Below are 25,413 nucleotides of genomic sequence, written 5' to 3' on the forward strand. Positions count from 1 at the left end.
GCTAAAATCACCTAGAGATCGTTTGTTAAAAATTATTTTCAGTACTCCTTCAGCCAACAATTCAGTTAGGTTCAATAATGTTAAAAACAAAGAACTGGGAATCACCTGACTTTCAAAGAAAGTGTTTACCCAGTCGCTAGAGTTGTTCACTTTCTCAATATCTGGGAAGGCTCTACTAAGATTTAAGTGATTATTATTCCACTTACTTTTACAATTAGAGGTGCCTTGTCTATGGAGCTAAACTTAGATGAAACGGGGGTAAAAATGACAATTCATAAAAATGGGGATTATGATCAAAGACCTGTATATTGATGACAGATGGATAGAGAGATGGATGATTATATATAAATCATCCCTATAAATCATCCATATATAATCATCCATATAAAACTCTTACATGTAGATTTATTAGCAATTTAATCTGATAGTTGAAATCAATTATGTTTATAAATATTCATTTGATAGAATTGGAAGAGCACATCAACATCTAAGAAAGAAGAGTTAATCCCAATAAAATGAAGCTGGGTTCTCAAGTTCAGGGCATTGTTACATTTTTTGTATGAATGATTGCTGTTATGGACATGATTTACAGCAGAATCCACTACATGTTTCCCTAAAGTTAATCTAAATTTAATAATAGCTGGAGGAAACAAACAAGTACAGTAGGTGCTGTAAGGCTATGTGGATGGGGTCAGGAGGGAGAAAGACACTTTGAGGAGAACAGAAACAGTGCACAGGCGCATTCTCAGGCAATCAGCTGTAGGAAGGAGTCCCAGTGAAAGAGGGAGATGAACTGAATTCTCTTAAAACCACGCAGGCCTACCTCTCCTTAGAAAGTGCGTGCGACTCCTCAGGACACATTTACGCCCAGTTTGAAGACTGCTACTCCAAAACATGGAAAGTTAGCTAAGCAGTGTTTACCTGGCTAGTCTTGTTTCCTTTCTGGAGATGCGCAAAACACCACCATTCCCCCTATTATCGGGACCTCGAGTGTGTCCTCTGTGGTTTCTGGTGAGAAATCTGCTATCCTTGGAATTGTCTTTACTTTATAGGTAAGGTGTCATTTTTCTCTGCTTTCAAGATTTTTTTTTTTGTCTTTGGGTTTCAAAATTTTAATTATGCTGTGTCTTGGCATGGATTTTTTTAGGTTTATCCTGCTGGAGTTTCACTCAGCTTTGAGAATCTGTAGGTTTATATCTCATGCCAAATTTGGGGCATTTTCAGCCATTATTTCTTTGGGTACTTTTTCAGCCTCTCTTCCTAGGATTCCAATCGCTTAAACGTTAGGTCTCTTATTATAGTCCCACAGATCCTTGAGGCTCTTTTTTTTTTTAACTTTATTTTCTCTCAGTTGTTCAGATTGTGAATTTTCTATTCTCTTTCAGATCACTGATTATTTCCTCTCTCCCCTCCATTTTGTTGTAGAGTCCATCGCTGAGCTTCTTACTTTGGTAATTGTATTTTTCAGTTCTAAAATTTCCTTCTGGTTCTCCTTTACATTCTTCTATTCCTTTGCTGAGACTTTATATTCCTTGCTGAGTCTTTCTTTTCTTTCATTCATTTCAACATGTTTATCCTGTCTGCTTTAAAATATTTGTCAGATAATTCTAACATCTCCATTATCTCCGTGTCAGCATCTATTAATTGTCTTTTTTTCAGTTTGAGATCTTCCTGGTTCTGGGTATGAAATTGAAGAAGTTGAAATCTGAACATTTTCATATTATGGTCTGAGATTCTGGATCTTGTTTATTCTGTTTTAGCTGTCTTTCTCTGACACTGCTCTGGTGGGGGAGGGGAGGTACGGCAGGTGGGGATTGAAGTCCAAGTTCCTTACCTGGGCTATGTTAACACCTGAAGGCGCAAGTGGCAGAGAAGCTCCTCCTTGCTGAGAAGCTCCTCCCACTGGTGGGAGTTCCCATCCTGGTTGACATGTAAGAATGGACTCAAGCAAACTCATTTGTCTCTGGTCCCTGATTTATTTTTATCTGAGTTTGGAAATTTGAGAAACAAGGTGCATTCTGATTCACCCCACATATAGAGTTGAATTCCTGTTGTTGCACCTACAGGATTTAAATTTAGAAACTGAAGCTGAAACTAAGGAGCATGAAATAGCATTGGCCTCCTGGGTTTTCCTTGCTCCTAAGAATTATTTCTAGTCCATTCCTTCTCTCATATTTTCCTGTTCGCACTCAGCTTTGTCAAGCACATTTATATCTTCCCTCCTCCTTGACTGGGGGGCTTTGTTATGATTCCCTACCTGCTATCATCCTTTTTGAGTTTTGGAAATAATTGCTATGGCGTTTAGCCCGGTTCCTTCAGGAAATTAGCCCTGAAGAAGAGAAAAAACACTTTTGTTGCAACTATGAAACAAAATTGCCTGCCCCCCCACCCCCCGCAGATCTGGTCATGTGATTGCCTGCCGACTCCTCTTCCCCGGATTCACACCACCTGTAGTGAATCCTGAATTAGTAGCTTGTCAGCAGTAGCTGCATTCTGATCCAGACCAGCCAAGACCCCTTGTACTTTATTCTGCAACGATTCACTGGGAAGGCCTTTAACGAACCCCCAGGCAATGAGCCTCCATCAGCTTCTCATACCTTTCCCCAACATATAATTTAAAAAATAAAGTATTGTTGCAAACACAGTTTTGAGATAAGTTTCTTCCAATCCTGTTGCCTCCCCCAAAGCTCTATTACATTTTTGATCTGTCCCGAGAGGACGAGTTTACATCACAGAAAATGCAAGTTCAAACTGAACCACAAACACAAGCATCGCCTTAGAAAATGTGCTTTTGCCACTCTCCATGAGAGAAAATTCCATTGGCTCTTCAGTCTTAACTCTCTTTTGCTGGTCTTTCGGCACAGTCCCCTTCTTTTCATCTATCTCGCTTCTTTCTCTCCTAGAAGGACACCAAATTCCTCTCAAATTCCTGTGCAGCACAGTTTAGCAATTCTTTGTTGCCTTTGCTGATGCCCCTATACTCTCAGCTCCCACCTCCTCATGTCAAGGAACCAATAAGTTCTTTTTTTTCTCATTATGGTTTATTACAGGATATTGAATACAGTTCTCTGTGCTATACAGTAGGACCGTGTTGTTTCTGTATTTTATATATAGTAGTTCGTATCTCCTAGCCCCAAACTCCTAATTTATCCCTCCCCACGCCCTTTTCCCTTTTTAATCATCCATTGGTTTTCTATGTCTGAGTCTATTTCTGTTTCATACATAAGTTAATTTGGGTCGTATTTTAGATTCCACGTATAAGTGATATTTGTCTTTCTCTTTCTGACTTACTTCAGTTAGGACAGTGGTTTCTAGGTCCATCCATGTTGCTGCAAATGGCATTATTTCATTCAAAAATATATTTTTCTTAAACAAAGACCATTCCAGTTGTTGGGAGGAACTTTACTGCTGGCTCTTAGAATAATAATCTTTCACTTGGTTCCCAGGTGTGTTTTGTTGCTTTGATTCTAGTGATTATAAACTGTAAAGAAAAGGGGATATGTTAGTGTTTGCCCTCATAAAAGACCACCCAGTGTTGAAGGCCAGATTCAAATGGAGATTATAGTGCACCTACTCGCAGTGTGCCATACTTAACACCACATTTATCTACACAGCCACTGTAAGTGACTCATTGTTTGGTGATTCTTGTGTCATAAGAGCATTTTTGGGGGTTCCCTTGTTTGCTTAGCCTTTGCTTATATCATCAAAAACTTAAACAGATAAAATAGTATGCATTTCAGGTCCTAAGGCATTTTAAGAATGGACTTCTACAATCCATCAGAGGTCTAGTCCTACTTTTTCCAAGCTTTTTCCTTATATTTTATTATAAAAATTTCCGGACACATATAAAGTTTGAAAAAATATATAGTGAACACCCATATACCTGCCACCCATATTCTACCATTAACATCTTACTATAATACTTGCTTTATCACATATTTATCCATCTATTCATTGCTCTTTCCACCCATCATTCCATCGTATATTTTGGATACATTTTAAAGATTGCATACACTTCCTCCTAAACACTTCAAACCCATATGATTAACTAAAGGTGAAGTTTTGTTTACAATTTTTTCCTTTTCAAGCAAAATTTGTCTCTTATGAAACGAGCAAATCAAGTGTATGTTTGCTGAGTTTTGACAAATATATACATCTTTGTAATCCAAACACCTGTTACAAACAAGACAACAGGCCCCAAATGAAGTCGCTTATGCTCAGCCCCACATCACCAAATCGAGACTTAATTACAGTTTTGGCTGTCCCAGAAATGGAATCTTAAACCAGTCCATCAGGATTTGCCTATTCAGCACTAGTTAATCTGCCTGATAGACCCCTGCCATCCCGTAAAGGCAAGTAAACTTGCAATAACCAACTTTTTTGTCTGTATAACTTCCTCATTCTGCTCCTTTCTACCTATAAAAGTCTTTCATTTTGTACATTGGAGCTCCTTTCTATCTGCTAGGTTGAATGATGCCTGATTCATGGATCACTGAATAAAGCCAGTAAGATCTTTAAAATTTACTCAGTTGAGTAAATTTTTACTCAACTGAGTAAAAGTTACTCAGTTGAGTAACTTCCCTGGCGGCCCAATGGTTAAGACTCCACCCTCCCAATGCAGCGGGCCCAGGTTTGATCCCTAGTCAAGGAACTAAGATCCCGCATGCTGCAAGACGTGGCCAAAAAAAAAAAAAAATTTTTTTACTCAGATGAATTTTCTTCGTTAACACACCTATCAAAATGTGCAATATTACCACTACCCCCAGGAAATTTCATATCCCTTCCCTGTCAATGCCTGCCTTTTATCCCTTTGATACCTGCCTTTTATCAACCACAGTTTCTAGTTGATTTTTACTCTGTCATTTTATCAGGGAGTTCCCTCCCCTCCATTACTTCTACTGAATAAGCCCATCCCATGATTTAAAAATAACACTTTTAATGTTATATTCAGTCGCCCCTAAGTATCTATAGGGAATTGGTTCCAAATCACCCCACAGATACCAAAATTCACAGATGCTCAAGTCCCTCATATAAAATAGTGTAGTATTTGCATATAATCTCCCATACACTTTAAATCATCTCTAGATTACTTATAATACCTAATACATGCTATGTAAATAGTTGTAGATACAGGCATGACTCATTTTATTGTACTTCACAGGTATTGCATTTTTCACAAATTGAAGGTTTGTGGCAACCCTGTTTCAAGGAAGTCTATTGGTGCCATTTTTCCAATAACATTTGCTCACTTTGCATCTTGTGTAACATTTTGGTAATTCTTCACAATTTGCCAATATTTCAAACTTTCATTATTATTATATTTGTTACAGTGATTTGTGATCTGTGATCTCTGGTGTTACTATTACAAAAAGATTATGACTTGCTGAAGGCTCAGATGATGGTCAGTATGTTTTTTAGCAATAAAATTTTTTTTAATTAAGGCATGTACAATTTTTAAGACATAACGCTATTGCACACTTAATAGACTACAGTATACTGTAGACGTAATTTTACATGCACTGGGAAACAAAAACATCTGTGTGACTCTATTGGGGTGGTCTGGAATCAAACCGGCAATATCTCCAAGGTATGCCTGTACAATGTTAATGCTACGTAAATAGTTGCTTGCATGCAGTAAATTCAAGTTTTGCTTTTAGGAACTTTCTAGAATTTTTTCCAAATATTTTTGATCTCCTGTTGGTTGAATCCACCGATGAGGAATTCACAGATATGGAACCAGCCAATAGTGAGGGAGGGCTGACTTGCAGAATAACGGTTGCAGCCTTTAATGCAATCGTACCACTTCTATTTTATCTTAGAGAAATAACCCCAAATATGGAAAATACCATAGGCAAAATATAGATACTTATCATAGTGCTATTTTTCTGTGACAAAGTGAAGCCCTAGAGTCTAATTATGGAAGGGTTTAAGTGTATTTGAGGCTCTGGCGACACAGAACAACTTTGAATTGTTTAGCTAGGAAAAGTTTAGGACAATCTTTGTTACATCATTACTTCTGTTTGACTAACGGTGTAACTTTTATATAAATAATATCTTTCAAATGTTTCTTCAGAGGCTCATCCCCAATACCAGCATTATGGGATTTTACTCCTTCTGGAGCATCCCATGCTAAAGTTTAAGAGAACCTGGTTGCATATTTCTCTTCTCTGGCCCAAATCTCAGCACCCTCCCCCTTCATCTGCAGCACTCTGCCATTTCACAAGGCTACAGATGAAAACGTCTGTCCGTTAATTACCTGCAAGGGCGGAGGGTTAGAGAAGGGAACAGGAAAGAGAGAGTTGTCACATGTACTTCGTTTTTCTGTTTTGCCATGTGCACCTTTGAAGCAGAATATTTAGAAGTAACCTGACCCTCATACCGCCCTGCACAATCTTGTTTCCTAGCTCTGAGGTGAGTTATTCTGTACACCCTAAAATAAAAATGACATTTAGACACACACACACACACACACACACACACACACACACACAAGAAAACACCTCTCCCGTCCTTTTTCCTCCCTTCCCCTTCCCAAACCTCTAATTGCCTCTTTAAAATGACTGTTGTCGTGTTAACGAAACGGTTAGGTGTTATTTAGGGGGCTCGGTCCTTATGCCTCAGCGTAGAAAGAATTCAGCGAGGCAAACTGATAGATAAGAAGTGATTTTTTAGAATAGGACACTTGTGAGGCTTAACAAGCAGTCAGGCAAGCATTGCGATGCCCCGAGTACTTAGTGGGTTACATTTTTATAATCAGAGGAAGAGAGAGGAGGGGGAGAAGACCTTCTTTGTCTTTCTTGAGTAGATGTCATGCTTTCCTCATCGGTTCCTCCTCCAGATTGGGTTTTTTGTCCCTACATAGTCAGGCCAGGACTGTCATGGCACTTTGGAAAAATTATTTCAGGTCTCAGTACAATGAGGACCTTTCACTTTGATATGTCACCTTTCCATAAATGATTGTTTTTTGTGTGCAGACCATGTGCCGGTTGTCATTAACTTGATGACACCACTGGGCAGAATATAGGTCTCATGCCACCATTTTTGTATTGTTCCGGGGCATGTCTCAGGCTTCTGTTGCATTATTTTGTTGCTAATCAAGCTAGCTTTATTTTGTTGTTAAGCAAGCCAATCTGGCTTTGATGCTAAGCCACTTGTTCTGCTTTGAGTCAAGCAAGCCCACATTTTTTCAGGATTTTCCCATTACTTTCTTGAGTGATCATTAATCTTACTGTGGTCTCCCAAAGCTCCCTAAAGTTCCCTATCAACAATCCCCCTAACGGGGTTTCTAAGCTAACTATTTGATTATCCTACTCAATCCCTATCATTAACAACACAGGATTATGCCAATGACAAATTATCGAGAAAAAAAACAGAATAAAAAAATTTATTATCGTATTTAAAAAGATGACGTAAAAGACTAGAGGAAAAAAAAATCCCAAATGCCAACAATGTTTATGTAGTATCTAATTTTTCCCCCAAATTTCCAAAATGTCCATTATATTCGTAATTTTATAAGAAAAATAATTTTAAGAACAAATCTATGAAAATGGAATCCCACAGTTTCCAGATTAAGCTGGCCAGGTTTAATCTGATTTGGAGCAGATGCAGCAGTTTGAAATGCCAGGTCTTTTGTTGGGGAAGGAAGAGATGGGCGGGGCAGGAAGGACGGTCCTCCTGGTTATTTCTCTGTAGCGTCTCAGTTCTGTCGCACAACCCAAGTCAAATCAATGCATTAAACGCCTCTTCCTTTCTGCTTGTCCCCAAAACGGCAAAAAGAACACCCCGAGCGCCTCTGCAGGGATCCTAGTGGGCCAGTTGGGCAGAGGGCGCGCGAGACGTCGCTAGCCTCTCCACCCGTCCAAGCCCCGCCCCGCCCCGGCCCCGACGCCCAGGCTCCGCCCCCGTCCCGGCTCGGCCTCGCCCAGCCCGCCACCGTCACGTGGTGAGGCGCGGGGCCCAGCCCGTAGCTGATGCTGCCGCGCGGTATTCGTCATGGAGCTGGCGCCGCGGAGTTGTCGTATGCCGCTGCTGCTGCTGCTCCTGGGCCTGAGCACGGGTAGGTTCGGGCAAAAGTGCTTCAGCGGCCGGTGCCTCCTTCTCTTCTTTAGGGATAAGAATCAGTTAGTGGGTTTGTGCTTTTTAAAGCATATTCCTTTTCCCCTGTTTCTGCCTTGTGTAATTATTTTTGCTTTTGAGCCTCACTTTTTTTTTTTTTTCCTGATTCAAAGTTCTTTTTCTACTTTTTTCTGGCTCTGGGTGGTCTGCTGCCTTGTTTCTTCCCTGCGTGTAGGTAGAAGCAGTTTTGCAAAATGTAAGATTTGGAGAAGCTCCTGATCAATGAGGGTTCCGCAATCTTAAGGCCACCTCCCTGTTCCTGCCGTGATTGGCTGCTAAATGAGATTATAAGGTCTTTTTATTTTGAGCTGAAACACACGGCACCAAGACTCTGAAAAATCCTACCACGAATGGGACGTTTAATTGCGAGTAAGCCTTTCTCCCTCTACCTGATCAGAACAGGCAAGATAATATGTCCCCTCACCGCAGTCCGTTTTGGCAAAAACAAATTCGTGTTTAATGGGATGACTTGCAAATTGATTTTCAGTCTTTTCTTTAAGCAAAATGAGCCCTGGTGTGAATCAAGAACTGAGAATTCGAACTAACCACAAACTTGCCTTGTGATCTTAGGCAAGTTGCTTAACTTGTTTTCCCTTTTGTAAAATGGGGATCATATGACCCTTCGACTTGTGTCTGGGAAATGTTGTCGAATAGGTTGCCCCCCGATTTTTTTTATATAAATTTATTTTATTTTATTATTATTTATTTTTGGCTGCGTTGGGTCTTTGTTGCTGCGCGCGGGCTTTCTCTAGTTGCGGCGAGCGGGGGCATTTATTGAATGCCTGGTAAGTGCTAGGTATTGTACAACTATCTTGATTGTTTCAAGGATCTTGCATTTTTTTAGTTGGTCTAACGATTAAGGAAATACCGTTTTTCATATTTGCTGCCGACCTTTCTTTGTTGTTTTGCCTTTTATTTTTGTTGTACAGAAATGTAACAAGTTTCTGTCCTCAACTCTTAATATTTGTTTTATAGTCTCTAGGGTATGCTTTAATCGCTTCCCCATCCAGAGGTCAAAAAGACTTTCAACTCTATTTTCATATTATTTTTCACATCTAAATTTTAAAATTGAAATATCTGAACCACTTGGAATTTATTTTGGTTTAGAGTGTTAAGAAAGAAACTACATCTCTATAATCTTGCCCCACTAACTTGTGATGCTTCTCTTTGTTTTTTTTTTTTTGGTTATGCGGGCCTCTCACTGTTGTGGCCTCTCCCATTGCGGAGCACAGGCTCCGGAAGTGCAGGCTCAGCGGCCATGGCTCACGGGCCTAGCCGCTCCATGGCATGCGGGATCCTCCCGGACCGGGGCATGAACCCATGTCCCCTGCATCGGCAGGCGGACTCTCAACCACTGCGCCACCAGGGAAGCCCGTGATGCTTCTTTAATTGTATATTAAATGAGGAACAAAAATCAACGTGCTGCATTTTGAGATTTTTCTTTTTTCCCCCAAGTGTAAATCTCTCTCTCTCTTTTAAACAGAATTATAAACACGTTTTATGCTTCCTGTTAAAAATCCAAACATTACAGAGGGTGTAGGTGAAAACGTGAAAGCCTCCAGCACCCTGTGCCACTATTAAGTTTGGTATGTTTTTTCATAGCTGAGTTTTTTGAGTTTTTTTTCCCTTATCCCCACAATAAATTGGAGTAAATAAATTGTCTGAAGTATAAACCAAGTCATCACTAGCCAAACCCAGCCGTGTCTCCTGGGCTGGGAATTTAACTGGACATAGACATTCTTCCGGAAAATCGAACTGTGCTTCTGTTTCAGGAGCTGTCATCAGCTGGCCCACAGAAGAGGGCAAGGAAGTATGGGATTATGTGACTGTCCGGAAGGACGCCCACATGTTCTGGTGGCTCTATTATGCCACCAGCCCCAGCAAGAACTTCTCAGAACTGCCCCTGGTCATGTGGCTTCAGGTAAAATTGGTTTCACTGCCTGGCCTGAGGTTGAGGCCAGGTTTCCCCCACTTACCACCTTGCTTGCCCTTAAAGGCTCACAGCTCAGCGATGAAGAACTGATGTGGTCCAGCAGCCAGCTGGGGCTCTCCTAGGCTTGGGGATTCAGCGTCCTTCTGAGGCAGGCAAAGGCGATGGTACAGTCAAGGAAGCCAAATCAGAGAGTGAGAGGTTCTGGCCTTTTACGGGGGTCTTTTTCTATTGAGCCCAGCACAGGCAGCAGTAGGAACCCTTACTGGAAGCTCCTGAAGACACATTTGACAATATGCTGACAGAAAGTGTTTCTGGAAGGTTCCAAAGCAAAGACTGAGGTACCCTGACCAGCCCTTCCTCTCCCTCACCTCCCAGTCCTTTCCTAGACCTGAATTCCTTGCCCCTAGAAAAACTGGTATTTTGAAAGAACTCAGCCTTTTGTATCTTAGCATTAAGTGTTGGGCCCTATCCTTCTCCCTAAAGAGTGTTTGCATCTTAATCTTGAGCTCTAGTGGAAGGATTGAAGACAGGAAACTGGTTGGAAATTATTTGAGGGCAGGCAGAGGATCCTTCCTTTCATTCCTAAAATGTCTGTACAAAGGTGGCCCACACCCACCTGGAAGACCAAGATCTAGGGAGGGGTTGAGGAATGCGGTCTTGCTTCACCTTCTGGAAACTGTAGGCATGGCCCAGCTGGGGCGCCAGGTTGCTCACCAGTAAATAGGGCGCCCTAGGGCTTCCCTGGTGGCGCAGTGGTTGAGAGTCCGCCTGCCGATGCAGGGGACATGGGTTCGTGCCCCGGTGCGGGAAGATCCCACATGCCGCGGAGCGGCTGGGCCCGTGAGCCATGGCCGCTGAGCCTGCGCGTCCGGAGCCTGTGCTCCGCAGCGGGAGAGGCCACAACAGTGAGAGGCCCGCGTACCGGAAAAAAAAAAAAAAAAAAAAATAGTGCGCCCTGATACTCACCCCCATGGGATGTAAATGTCACTTCCTCCAAAAATGTCATTATTCATAAGCAGCCTCCCAGTGCCCCCAGCTTTGCCTTCCAGACCAGTGGATACAGGCTTTCTGATGAGATAAGAAGAGCAGTTTGCATGGAGGGGCCTTTTTCTCTTGGGGTTATCGCAAGTATTTTCTTTGAAGGCTGGGGTGAGGCTCAGTCCGAGAGTGCAGATATGAAAATGTCTCAGAAGAAGAACCCATCTGTGTGGCCCAGGGAGCTTTTGTGCATCCCGGGCGGCTGGAGATGAAGCTGTGGCAGGGCTGTCAGGGAGAGCCGTGCAGTGGACAAGCCCAGTTCTGCCTTCCTGCCACTTAGAGCCGTGGCAAAACAGTTCCCTTCTCTGGGCTTTGGTCTGTGGGATTTCAGCAGTTTTCAAACTTTTTATTAATCAGAAGAACTTCTTCCCCTCCCAAGTGAAGGCTTGCAGACCAGCCAAAGCAGAAGAAAGAAGTGCTGGGGCCGAGGTTGGGGCGGAGTGCCAAGTCCCCCCCATTCAGCCTCCCCTTTGTCACATGCTGCCCCTCAGGTACTTTCTGGGCTTCCAGGGACACAATTTGAAAACCACTGAATTTCTGAAACTGCAAACCTTCCTTCTGGTTGACTGCAGAGTAGGGCAGTTGTTTTATTTGAATGAGTTGCCAACATTTACAAATCAAGACATTTCCTTCCTTTTTCCAAAAACCAGGAGATGCAATTGCTTGGGGCCTGAACTTGCTGTCCCGGAGCGGAGTGGTGGGGCCCCTCCTGCACACAGGCAGGAGCTTCTGGGGGAGGGGACCCACCTGCCCTCTCTGCTCCGTGTGGTGTACTTCTGGCCCCTCGAGACCGTGCAGTTGGTGACCTTTGGTTTCTGTGAGCTGAGATGCTGTTTGATGGTTATCAACTGGTTCACTGTCCTGCTCTTCATCTCCTCAGAGGCCCAAGGGAAGGGGAAAAGTGTATGATTAAGGAAGAAATAATTCAGGTTAAAAGGAGATCTCTCTTAGCAGCCTACTGAGAATCCATGCACTGACTTCTCTGGACAGGTCTTTGGGAATCAAGGTCACGTCACCTGAGTGGAGTAGCTCTGAGTGATGTAGTGTGCTACTTTAGGTACAGTTTCAAGTCATTTAAGCGTTTTAGTTTGTCCTTGGACACACTTGCCATATTTCAGAGTCACTGCATAGTCCCGGGCCATGACAGTACCCCCATCCCAAAGTTCTAGACAAAGAGATTTTGCAGTGGTATGTTATCAAGTAGAACAGAACAGGAGAATGGGATTTCTCCCACAAAGACCATACCTCTAGGATTCCAGCTTCTCTCCTTTCACTTTGGTCCTATCCCAGCCCAGTAAGTCCACTAGGAAAAAGGGGCCCAGCTTTCACTCAAGGACCCTCGCTTTTATTTTATTTTGTTTTTGTTTTTCGCTTTGCTTTTTTTTTAATTGAAGAATAGTTGGTGTACAGTATTATATGTTACAGGTATACAGTATAGTGATTCACAATTTTTAAAGGTTCTACTCCATTTATAGTTCTATAAATATGGGCTATATTCCCCGTGTTGTACAATATATCCTTGTAGTTTATTTTATACGTAGTGGTTTGTATCTCTTAATCCCCTTCCTTTACATTCCCCCCTCCCTTCCCTCTCCCCCCTGGTAACCACTAGTTTGTTCTCTGTATCTGTGAGTCTGCTTCTTTTCTGTTACAGCCACTAGTTTGTTGTATTTTTTAGATTTTCCATATAAGTGACATCATACAGTATTTGTCTTTCTTTGTCTGACTTATTTCACTTAGCATAATACCCTCAAAGTCCAATCAAGTTGCTGCAGTTGGCAAAATTTCATTCTTTTTTATGGCTGAGTAGTATTCCATTGTATATATATACACCGCATCTTCTTTATCCATTCATCTGTTGATGGGCCCTTAGGTTGCTTCCATATCTTGGCTATTATAAATAATGCTTCTATGAACATTAGGGTGCATGTATTTTTTCAAATTAGTGTTTATGTTTTTTTCAAATATATACTCAGGAGTGGAATCACTGGATCATGTGGTAGTTCTATTTTTAGTTTTTTTTTTGCGGTACGCGGGCCTCTCACTGCTGTGGCCTCTCCCGCCGCGGAGCACAGGCTCCGGACGCACAGGCTCAGCGGCCATGGCTCACGGGCCCAGCCGCTCCACGCCATGTGGGATCTTCCCGGACCAGGCACGAACCTGCGTCCCCTGCATCGGCAAGCGGACTCTCAACCACTGCGCCACCAGGGAAGCCCCTATTTTTAGTTTTTTGAGAAACCTCCATACTGTTTTCCACAGTGGCTGCACCAATTTACATTCCCACCGACAGTGTTACAAGGATTCCCTTTTCTCCACATCCTCGCCAACATTTGTTATTTGTGGTCTTTTTGATGACCGCCATTCTGACAGGTGTGAGGTGGTATCTCATTGTGGTTTTGATTTGCATGTCCCTGATGATGAGCATCTCTTCATGTTCATGCTGGCCACCTGCATTTCCTCTTTGGAAAAATGTCTATTGAGTTCTTCTGCCCATTTTTTAATCAGGTTGTTTGTTTTTTTGATGTTGAGTTATATGAACTGTTCATATATGTTGGATATTAACCCCTTATTGGTCGTATCATTTGCAACTATTTTCTCCCGTTCCATAGGTCTTTTCATTCTGTCAATGGTGAGGACGTTGCTTAGAGGGATTTATAGCCTCCCAGTTTTATAATAGTTAGCTTGGTGTCGGTTCAAAACATTCAATAGTTTCATAAACTCTCTGTTGGGGTCCTTTAGTTACCCCTGAGCCCTGACTCTATGTTGTCTTTTTTTTTCCTTTAGATTTCCCTGGTTTCTGTTTTGCCTGAGCTGTTTCCTTCCATCATTGTGTATCTCCCTTTCCTAACCATCTTGCACAGGGAGACAGCATCCTTTTATTCAAGGCCCTCGGCCTCTCCTGTTGGCTCAGCTGACCCCTGAGGTTTTGTCCAGAAAAGCACTGACCATCCTTACCCCTGACCATCTCCTGAAGGACCTCCTCCCCTCTCTTAGCCCTTAGAAGCCATAGAACCTCTGCCTCCCATTGTCTGGGCCCCCAGCACTGAGCTTCTGTTCAGAATCCTGCTTCGCCCCTGGCCTTGGATGCCCACAGTGTTGAGTGCTTCCTGCCCAGGGACTTCCGCATTTACTATGTTATATCCTGGGGATCATCTTGATCAAACTGCCCCTCAGTCTGGGTGCCTTGTAAATCCTCAAGGACACTGAGGAGAGGGTGGTGGAGAGTCACAAGGCCCCGGGTCCAGTCCTGGTGGAGCCCCTAATTGCCACGTTCCCTCTCTGGGCCATACTGCTCATCTTTGAAGGGAGAGGTTTGGACGAGATGTTTTGAGGTCAGCAAACCCCACGTGAGGCCAAGGCTCAAGCTCAGAGAATCAGAGGTAGGAACGTTCCCTCTGGGGGCTCTTAGCCCGGTTGCTTCCTTTTTTTAGAAAGACTTGAGCAGTTACCAGGGGGCTCAGTTAGTGCAGACACTGGATCAGTTGTGTCCTGTGTGTAAGGTTGACCCAGCCATCACTGACTCATAAATTGTTTATAGTGATTGGGGTCATTGTTGTAGTGACGAAGGTTTGACTAACATTTTCTCTGACTTTATTTTTGTTTGTTTGTTTTTTTTGCTTTCACAGGGTGGTCCAGGTGGTTCCAGCACTGGATTTGGGAACTTTGAGGAAATCGGGCCCCTTGACAGAGATCTCAAACCACGAAGAACTACTTGGGTACAGTGAGGAAGGCCTGGAACTCAAAGTGCCGTGTGGCCTCCCCCAGGCTGAGTCCCACCCAGCCCTACCCCATTCTGGGTGGCGTCACAAGTTGAACGATCCCACTCCACCCCCCTCCCTCTTCCTCTGTGTCCAGGGGGACCTTGCGTACTTGTCCACAGGCTTCCTCTTTGGCCAGCCTCTTCCATTTCTTGGGACAGCTTATCCCATACTGGACACCTTCCCAACTCGGTGACCTTTCTCTCCACTTGCCTGCAGAAACCTCTGTCTACTCTAGCAGACCCCCTGGACCTTGTCATTACCCACATATTGGCCATCCCTGCAATCTGAGACACCAGGGTCCCACCTTCTGGCCACAACCTGCAATCCTTTCCCCTCCTACCCTCCTACTTCCATTCTTGTCTTCCTCAGGACTTCAGACCCCTTGTCCTCTGCCCTTTTGATGTCTCTCTAGTTCTCTGTCTCACCCCGCCCCTTCATTCTTCGCTTCACTTCCTTACCTAACCCCCACCCCTGGTTCCCTCATTCTTCTCCCTCCACATCCTTGCCACGCCCAGCCTGGGGTCAGTCCCCCTGTCCACCTGCTCAGTCCCTTCCTCCAGGCTGCCAAACACTGGTGGGTAAAACCACACCAGTGGGCAGGGTGGGGCTGTTGCTCCCAGCTGGTGGCCACCCTCTGCTCTGTGCTTCTCCTCTGCTCCTCTCCCATCTGTTGATGGACACTTAGGTTGTTTTCACCTTTTGGCTGTTGTGAATAACGCAGGGAACATTAGCGTACAAATATTTGTTTGGGCCCCTGTTTTCAATTTGGCAGGGCGGTGGGGAATTGCTGGGTCCTATGGTAGCTCTATGTTTAATACCCAAGTGTTGTTAATATTCTTCATCCACCCCTTTTCCATCGCCTCTCATGGGTGCTTTCAAAATGCCCACCCCCCACCCCCAATCCACTTCCCACATGGTGCTTGGGTGAAACCCTCCAATGCCAGTCACTCCTTAGTTTACTGTCTTTCAGTTCCCCAAAGATCGGATCCAGATTCCTGGGCATAAACTGGCTTCTGCTAGCCACACCTCCCAGCTTCTCTCCATGTGCACTCTCCTTGAGGCCTCTGCGTAGGCCATTCCTGGGCTTGCACTTCATTCCTTTGGTCACCCGGTCACACCTAGCTCACCATACTCACCTCTAAGACTCAGTGCGGGAGCACCTCCACCTGAAGATCCCCTCTGAGCCCTTTGATTTTCTTGTCTGTCTCCATACTGGTCTTCTTTAAGCACATTTTACTTTTGCCTCAGGGCCTTTGCACATGCTGTTCCCTCAGCCTAGAACATTCACATACTCACTTCCAGTAGCAGAGTACCCCACTGGCTTGTCCCCAAGCCTCCCACGACTAATAGGGTAATGTGACTGGGGCAGAGAGCCTGAACAAGAAGTGAGGAGATGCTGGCCTTGGTCCTGACGCTGCCATTACCTATCCAACTTTGTGACCTTGGACAAGTCCTGGGCCTTTCTGGGCTTTAATGTCCTGATCAGTAAAGGACATGGCTGTAGTGTGCCATCACTAGGGATCCTTCAGGATGTAAAATTATATAACTCTAAACCTCTTTGGGAAAGGTGTTAGAATAAATTCTGTTCTTGTAGTGTTCAGCAAAGCCAGGCCAATGTGGAAACTGGATTCATCTTGAAGAAAACAGATGTGTGGTATTCCGACCTCTCACTGCATCGAGCTGTTGCTCAGACTGACACTGCATGGTTCTACCTGCACGAATGAATTACATTCAGGACATTTGTAGTGTCTGAAAGTAACAGCCTAGATGCTTTGATCCCTGTGTATATGTTAATTTTTCCTTCTTGCCTCTCCTTTTCTTTGCCTTTCTTTGCTATACTAGTCTGTGTTCCTGTTCCAATTTTTTTTTTTTTTTTGCGGTACGCAGGCCTCTCACTGTTGTGGCCTCTCCCATTGCGGAGCACAGGCTCCGGACGCACAGGCTCAGCGGCCATGGCTCACGGGCCCAGCTGCTCCACGGCATGTGGGATCTTTCCGGACCAGGGCACGAACCCGTGTCCCCTGCGTTGGCAGGTGGACTCTCAGCCGCTGTGCCACCAGGGGAAGCCCCCCAATTTTTTTTTTTTAATCCATTTTAGTAACATCATAACCACACTGATATCCTCACATGTGTGGTTTTTGTTGAGCTCATATAAGGTGATCAAAAGATAGTTGGTGACTGGCTGGCTGATTGCAACATTTTTTTTTTTTTTTTTTTTTTGGTACGCGGGCCTCTCACTGTTGTGGCCTCTCCCGTTGCAGAGCACAGGCTCCTGACACGCAGGCTCAGCGGCCATGGCTCACGGGCCCAGCAGCTCCGCGGCATGTGGGATCTTCCCGGACCGGGACACGAACCCGTGTCCCCTGCATTGGCAGGCGGACTCTCAACCACTGCATCACCAGGGAAGCCCCTGATTGCAACATTTGACTTTCCTCTGTGGCTTGTAGCTCCAGTCGGCCAGTCTCCTGTTTGTGGATAACCCAGTGGGCACTGGGTTCAGTTATGTGAACAAGAGTGACGCGTACACCAAAGACCTGGCCATGGTGGCATCAGACATGATGGTTCTCCTGAAGACTTTCTTTGAATGTCACAAAGAATTCCAGGTAAGCAAGCTCGGATGGGGGCTCGCAGTTGCAGCACTGCATCCATCAGATGCAAACTTCCCTGAGAGTTACATGCCTAGCTGATTCCAGAGAAAACCTTTTTGCACCCAGGATCAGACTGTGGGCTTCTGTTTCAGTCATCACTAAAGGTGGTTTTAGCTTGAAAAAAATGACCCTGCAGCCAGTATTCTAATTAAACCTAATAATCAGATATGGGAGGAAAGATCAGCAAAAGCAGATTTGTTTTGTCTGGCCATTACATGCAATAGAAATTTGAAATTGATTCGTGTGAATTAAAAGACATTCAGGATATTTAATTCTTTGTAAATTCCTTTTCTTCCTAGACGATTCCATTCTACATTTTCTCAGAGTCCTATGGAGGAAAAATGGCTGCTGGCATTGCTCTAGAACTTTATAAGGTAACAAGGAAGATGACTTTGTTTTGATGTTGGACAGAAACTGATTATCTTACTTGTTATACTCACCTGATAATTGAATACTCTTTGAATAGGACCTTGTACATACAGAGTAAGTCTGTAATAATAACCCTGAAAAGTTTCAAAAAGAACAATGAAGTTTGCCCCACCAGATATCGAACGGGCTATACAGCTAAGCGAGTAAAGCAATTTGGGGCTGGCATAGCAACAGAGAAATGCAGATACATGCATCAGGCTAAAGAATCTAGAAACATATTTTATATATACTTATGTATACGTATATATGTATCTGTGTATGTTTATAACACATACATATGTATCATACTTACATATGAACATATATAAATGATAAGGTGGTATTTCAAATCATTGAGGAAAACAGAATGTTCAATAAATGATATGGAGACAAGTGGCTATCACTTTGGAAAATAGTAAAGTTAGATTCTTGCCTTACATGAAACATCAGTTCTTTTTTTTAAAATTTAATTTATTTATTTTATTTTTGGCTGCATTGGGTCTTTGTTGCTGTCCACGGGCTTTCTCTAGTTGTGGCGAGCGGGGGCTACTCTTTGTTGCATTGAGTGGGCTTCTCATTGCGGTGGCTTCTCGTTATAGAGCACAGGCTCTAGGCGTGCGGGTTTCAGTAGTTGTGGCTTGCGGGCTCTAGAGCACAGGCTCAGTAGTTGTGGTGCATGGACTTAGTTGCTCTGCGGCATGTGGGTTCTTCCCAGACCAGGGCTTGAACCCATGTCCCCTGCATTGGCAGGTGGATTCTTTACCACTGCACCACCAGGGAAGCCCTGAAACATCAGTTCTTGATAGTTTAAAAATCTAAACATAAAAATCAAAACTGTAAGAGAACCTGAAAATATAGGAGAAAAGTTTTATAATCTTGGGTACGAAAAACTTGCTTTTCCTTCATAAGATGAAACACCCAAAAGCAAAAAGAGTAAGTTTGACGTATTTAGACCACATAGAAATTTAAAAGTAATTAGAGTTTCATAAACAATTTTAAAAGATATATACACACAAATAAATATATAGTAGAAGTAGTATTCACATCAATAAGTCCATTAAAAAAGATAATATTCTAGGGGGCTTCCCTGGTGGCGCAGTGGTTGAGAGTCCACCTGCCCATACAGGGGACGCAGGTTCGTGCCTCAGTCCGGGAAGATCCCACGTGCCGCAGAGCAGCTAGGCCCGTGAGCCATGGCTGCTGAGCCTGCACGTCCAGAGCCTGTGCTCTGCAACGGGAGAGGCCACAACAGTGAGAGGCCCGCGTACCGCGCCAAAAAAAAAAAAAGATAATATTCTAATAGGATATTGGCCAGAAAATATGGGCAAACAATTTATAGAAGAAATGCAAACTGCCTATGGACATGTGAACAATGTTCAACTTTTAGTAGTAAGTCAAATCTGTGAGATTTGCAAATATTTTTAAAAATCGGTGGGAGGTCTCTGGGGGTCCGGTGATTAGCACTCCACGCTTCCACTGCAGGGGGCACGGGTTTGATTCCTGGTCGGGGAACTAAGATCCCGCATACCACATGGCATGGCCAAAAAACAAATAAATAAAATAAAGTAAAAATTTGGTAACCCCCAGTTTTGGTAAGCAGTCAGGGAAATAAGTGCTCTTGTGCACGTTTGATGGGAATGAAAATTGGTAAATCATTGTAAAAGGGCACTTTGGCAGTATCTATAAACTTTTAAAATGTATGTGCCCTTTGACCCAATAATTTCACTTCCAGGAATCTGTCCTGTGGGAATACTTATACACGTGTGTGTGTCAGAGGATGTTAAGTTCATCGTTGCTTATAATGTCCATAAACGGAAAACAAGATCAGTGGCTGTGTGTAGAGGATTACTTAACTGAAATACGTGGATCCTTCCGTGATGGACACTTTGAAGCCATCAGAAAGAATGGGTAGATCTGTGCATATGTATACATGTATGTATATATATATGCTTGTGAAAACAAAGAAAGGAGTTAGAAGGATATATACCATGTTAACTGGTTAGTGAGCGTGAGGGTGCAGGTGGGGCAGAGGTAGAAGTTTTTCCACATTTTCTCCTGTCTCCTTCTGTGATTAAACTTTTTACAGTGAGCTTGTATGAGCTTTTTTTAATTGAAGTATAGTTGATGTACAATATTATATAAGTTACACATATACAATATAGTGATTCACAATTTATAAAGATTATACTCTATTTATAGTAAAATATTGGCTATATTCCTCGTGTTTTACAGTATGAGCTTTTTTTTTTAAGATTAATTCTCTTTAAAAATGAACCTTTTATAAGAAGCAGTATAGGTGCATAACAGAAAATTAGAAAATACAGCAAGCACAAATTTTAAAAATTAAAAAGAGATCACCATTGTTAACACCTCAGTGTATAGCCTTTAAATCTTTTTCTGCGCTTTTAGAAATAAGTAAATTTTTTAACCAATAGGAGATAGTAGTATACGTAATGTCTGTAGCGTGCTTGCTTCTGTCACTAGTCCTCCCTTCCTACTTCAGTATATTTTCATCTCAAATATTCAGGCTTTAATAATCCCAACACGTCCTTTGTGGTCAGTTTGTTTAAGCCAGGACTCAGTCCAGATCCGTGAATTACATGTGGCTGGGATGTCCCTAAAGTCCGTTTTCATCTAACACAGTTCCTTTTTTATGACCCCCATTTGATAAAGAAACCAGACTAACAGAATATCCCATTTTCTGGAATTGTGTGGTAGCATCTTCATGGTGTAATTTAGTTTATTCCTCTCTTCATGGTGTTTCCTACAAAACTGGAGGTCGTAGTTAAAGGCCTGCTGCATTCAAGGTAAAAGTTTTGGAGAGAATATATTATAATAGATCAGATTTCAGGAAACGATGGCCTATAGGTCAAATTCAGTCCACCACCTGCTTTGTATACGACCCATGAGCCAAGAATGGATTTTACATTATCAAGTGACAGTGGTGGGGTGGGGTGGATTAAAAGAAGAATAATATTTCATGACACATGAAAATTGTGTGAAAATCAAATTTCAAGGTCCACAAATAAAGCTGGGTTTTTTTGTAATTTTTATTTTTTTTAACATCTTTAGTGGAGTATAATTGCTTTACATTGCTTACACAATGGTGTGTTAGTTTCTGCTTTCTAACCAAGTGAATCAGTTATACATATGTTGACATATCTCTTCCCTCTTGCATCTCCCTCCCTCCCACCCTCCCTATCCCACCCCTCTAGGTGGTCAAAAAGCACCAAGCTGATCTCCCTGTGCTTTGTGGCTGCTTCCCACTAGCTATCTATTTTACGTTTGGTAGTGTATATATGTCCATGCCACTCTCTCACTTTGTCCCAGCTTACCCTTCTCTCTCCCCATATCCTCAAGTCCATGCTCTACTAGGTCTGTGTCTTTATTCCCGTCTTGCCCCTAGGTTCTTCAGAACTTTTTTTTTTTTTAATGTTCCATATATGTGTGTTAGAATATGGTATTTGCTTTTCTCTTTCTGACTTACTTCACTCTGTATGACAGACTCTAGGTCCATCCACCTCACTACAAATAACTCAATTTCGTTTCTTTTTATGGCTGAGTAATATTCCATTGTATATATGTGCCACATCTTCTTTATCCATTCATCCGATGATGGACACTTATGTTGCTTCCATGCCCTGGCTATTGTAAATAGAGCTGCAATGAACATTTTGGTACATGACTCTTTTTGAATTATGGTTCTCTCAGGGTATATGCCCAGTAGTGGGATTGCTGGGTCGTATGGTAGTTCTATTTTTAGTTTTTTAAGGAACCTCCATACTGTTCTCCATAGTGGCTGTAACAATTTAAATTCCCACCAACAGTGCAAGAGGGTTCCCTTTTCTCCACACCCTCTCCAGCATTTATTGTTTGTAGATTTTTTGATGATGGCCATTCTGACCGGTGTGAGATGGTATCTCATTGTAGTTTTGATTTGCATTTCTCTAATGATGAATGATGTTGAGCATTCTTTCATGTGTTTCTTGGCAATCTATATATCTTCTTTGGAGAGTGTCTATTTAGGTCTTCAGCCCATTTTTGGATTGGGTTGTTAGTTTTTCTGATATTGAGCTGAATGACCTGCTTGTAAATTTTGGAGATTAATCCTTTGTCAGTTGCTTCATTTGCAAATATCTTCTCCCATTCTGAGGGTTGTCTTTTTGCCTTGTTTATGGTTTCCTTTGCTGTGCAAAAGCTTTTAAGTTTCATTAGGTCCCATTTGTTTATTTTTATTTTTTTCCATTTCTCTAGGAGGTGCGTCAAAACGGATCTTGCTGTGATTTATGTCATGTAGTATTCTGCCTGTGTTTTCCTCTAAGAGTTTGATAGTGTCTGGCCTTACATTTAGGTCTTTAATCCATTTTGAGTGTATTTTTGTGTATGGTGTTAGGGAGTGTTCTAATTTCATTCTTTTACATGTAGCTGTCTAGTTTTCCCAGCACCACTTATTGAAGAGGCTGTCTTTGCTCCACTGTATATTCTTGCCTCCTTTATCAAAGATAAGGTGACCAGATGTGCGTGGGTTTATCTCTGGGCTTTCTGTCCTGTTCCATTGATCTATATTTATGTTTTTATGCCAGTACCATACTGTCTTGATTAGTGTAGCCTGAAGTCCGGGAGCCTGATTCCTCTGGCCCCGTTTTTCGTTCTCAAGATTGCTTTGGCTATTTGAGGTCTTTTGTGTTTCCATACAACTTGTGAAATTTTTTGTTCTAGTTCTGTGAAAAATACTTGTGGTAGTTTGATAGGGATTGCATTGAATCTGTAGATTGCTTTGGGTAATAGAGTCATTTTCACAATGTTGATTCTTCCAATCCAAGAACATGGTATATCTCTCGATCTATTTGTATCATCCTTAATTCCTTTCATCAGTGTCTTATAATTTTCTGCATACAGGTTTTCTGTCTCCTTAGGTAGGTTTTTTCCTAGATATTTTATTCTTTTTGTTGCAATGGTAAATGGGAGTGTCTTCTTAATTTCACTTTCAGATTTTTCATCACTAGTGTACAAGAATGCCAGAGATTTCTGTGCATTAATTTTGTATCCTGCTACTTTACCAGATTCATTGATTACCTCTAGTAGTTTTCTGGTAGCATCTTTAGGATTCTCTATGTATAGTTATCATGTCATCTGCAAATAGTAACAGTTTTACTTCTTCTTTTCTGATTTGGATTCCTTTTATTTTTCTTCTCTGATCGCTGTGGCTAAAACTTCCAAAACTATGTTGCATAATAGTGGTGAGAGTGGGCAACCTTGTCTTGCTCCTGATCTTAGTGGAAATGGTTTCAGTTTATTACCATTGAGGATGATGTTGGCTGTGGGTTTGTCATAGATGGCCTTTATTATGTTGAAGAAATTTCACTCTATGCCTACTTTCTGGAGGGTTTTTATCATAAATCGGTGTTGAATTTTGTCAAAAGCTTTCTCTGCATCTATTGAGAGGATCATATGGTTTTTCTCCTTCAGTTTGTTAATGTGGTGTATCACATTGATTGATTTGCGTATATTGAAAAATCCTTGCATTCCTGGAATAAACCCCATTTAATCATGGTGTATGATCCTTTTAATGTGCTGTTGCATTCTGTTTGCTAGTATTTTGTTGAGGATGTTTGCATCTATGTTCATCAGTGATATTGGCCTGTAGTTTTCTTTCTTTCTGACATCTTTGTCTGGCATTGGTATCAGGGTGATGGTGGCCTCGTAAAATGAGTTTGGGAGTGTTCCTCCCTCTGCTATATTTTGGAAGAGTTTGAGAAGGATAGGTGTTAGCTCTTCTCTAAGTGTTTGACAGAATTCGCCTGTGAAGCCATCTGGTCCTGGGCTTTTGTTTGTTGGAAGATTTTTAATCACAGTTTCAATTTCAGTGCTTGTGATTGGTCTGTTCATATTTTCTATTTCTTCCTGGTTCAGTCTTGGCAGGTTGTGCATTTCTAAGAATTTGTCCATTTCTTCCAGGTTGTCCATTTTATTGGCATAGAGTTGCTTGTAGTAATCTCTCATGACCCTTTGTATTTCTGCAGTGTCAGTTTTTACTTCTCCTTTTTCATTTCTAATTCTATTGATTTGAGTCTTCTCCCTTTTTTTCTTGATGAGTCTGGCTAATGGTTTATCAATTTTGTGTATCTTCTCAAAGAACCAGCTTTTAGTTTTATTGGTCTTTGCTATCGTTTCCTTCATTTCTTTTTCATTTATTCCTGATCTGATCTTTATGATTTCTTGCCTTCTGCTAACTTTGGGGTTCTTTTGTTCTTCTTTCTCTAATTGCTTTAGGTGTAAGGTTAGGTTGTTTATTTGAGATGTTTCTTGTTTTTAAGGTAGGATTGTATTTCTATAAACTTCCCTCTTAGAACTGCTTTTGCTGCATCCCATAGGTTTTGGGTCATTGTGTTTTCATTGTAATTTGTTTTTAGGTATTTTTTGATTTGCTCTTTCATTTCTTCAGTGATCTTTTGGTTATTAAGTATAGCCTCCATGTGTTTGTATTAAGTTTATTAAGTTTTGTATTAAGTTTATTAAGTTTGTATTAAGTTTAGCCTCCATGTGTTTGTATTTTTTATAGATTTTTTCCTGTAATTGATATCTAGTCTCATAGCGTTGTGGTAGGAAAGATACTTGATACGATTTCAATTTTCTTAAATACCAAGGCTTGATTTGTTACCTAAGATATGATCTATCCTGGAGAATGTTCCATGAGTACCTGAGAAAAATGTGTATTCTGTTGTTTTTGATGGAATGTCCTATAAATATCAATTAAGTCCATCTTGTTTAATGTATCATTTAAAGCTTGTGTTTTTTATTTTCATTTTGGATGATCTGTCCATTTCTGAAAGTGGGGTGTTAAAAGTCCCCTACTATGATTGTGTTATTGTCGATTTCCCCTTTTATGGCTGTTAGTATTTGCCTTATGTATTGAGGTGCTCCTATGTTGGGTACATAAATATTTACAATTGTTATATCTTCTTCTTGGATTGATCCCTTGATCATTATGTAATGTCCTTCTTTGTCTCTTGTAATAGTCTTTTTTTAAAGTCTATTTTGTCTGATATGAGAATTGCTACTCCAGCTTTCTTTTGATCTCCATTTGCATGGAATATCTTTTTCCATCCCCTCACTTTTAGTCTGTATGTGTCCCTAGGTCTGAAGTGGGTCTCTTGTAGACAGCATATATACGGGTCTTCTTTTCGTATCCATTCAGCCAGTCTATGTCTTTTGGTTAAATTACATTTAAGGTAATTATCGATATGTATGTTTCTATGACCATTTTCTTAATTGTTTTGGGTTTGTTATTGTAGGTCTTTTCCTTCTCTTGTGTTCCCTGCCTAGAGAAGTTCCTTTAGCATTTGTTGTAAAGTTGGCTTGGTGGTGCTGAATTCTCTTAGCTTTTGCTTATCTGTAAAGGTTTTAATTTCTCTGTCAAATCTGAATGTGATCCTTGCTGGTTCGAGTAATCTTGGTTGTAGGTTTTTCTCCTTCATCAGTTTAATATGTCCTGCTACCCCCTTCTGGC

General features: G+C 41.9%; 1 protein-coding gene across 17 annotated transcripts in view; it reads left to right on the forward strand.

Moving 5' to 3' along the window:
- The first annotated feature begins 7,952 nt into the window (after positions 1-7,952).
- SCPEP1 (serine carboxypeptidase 1) overlaps positions 7,953-25,413 on the forward strand; it is an 86,109-nt gene continuing 68,648 nt past the window's right edge. For 13 of the 17 annotated variants that reach the window (XR_016388963.1, XR_016388962.1, XR_016388959.1 and 10 more), the window contains exons 1-6: positions 7,953-8,056; positions 9,888-10,036; positions 11,444-11,577; positions 14,713-14,802; positions 17,295-17,450; positions 17,795-17,869. Coding sequence is in view for 10 of the 17 variants with exons in the window: in XM_089900866.1 (XP_089756992.1) it covers positions 7,971-8,056; positions 9,888-10,036; positions 11,444-11,577; positions 14,713-14,802; positions 17,295-17,450; positions 17,795-17,869 (690 nt within the window). In the remaining 7 variants the exon portion in view is untranslated. The other 4 variants (XM_089900871.1, XM_022552778.3, XM_089900872.1 and 1 more) reach the window with 4 other exon arrangements.

The sequence above is a fragment of the Delphinapterus leucas genome, chromosome 19 (genome assembly GCF_059928025.1).
Source record: "Delphinapterus leucas isolate spDelLeu-1000000601 "Yukka" chromosome 19, BTC_Dleu_Yukka2, whole genome shotgun sequence".
In the NCBI taxonomy this organism is placed as follows: domain Eukaryota; kingdom Metazoa; phylum Chordata; class Mammalia; order Artiodactyla; family Monodontidae; genus Delphinapterus; species Delphinapterus leucas.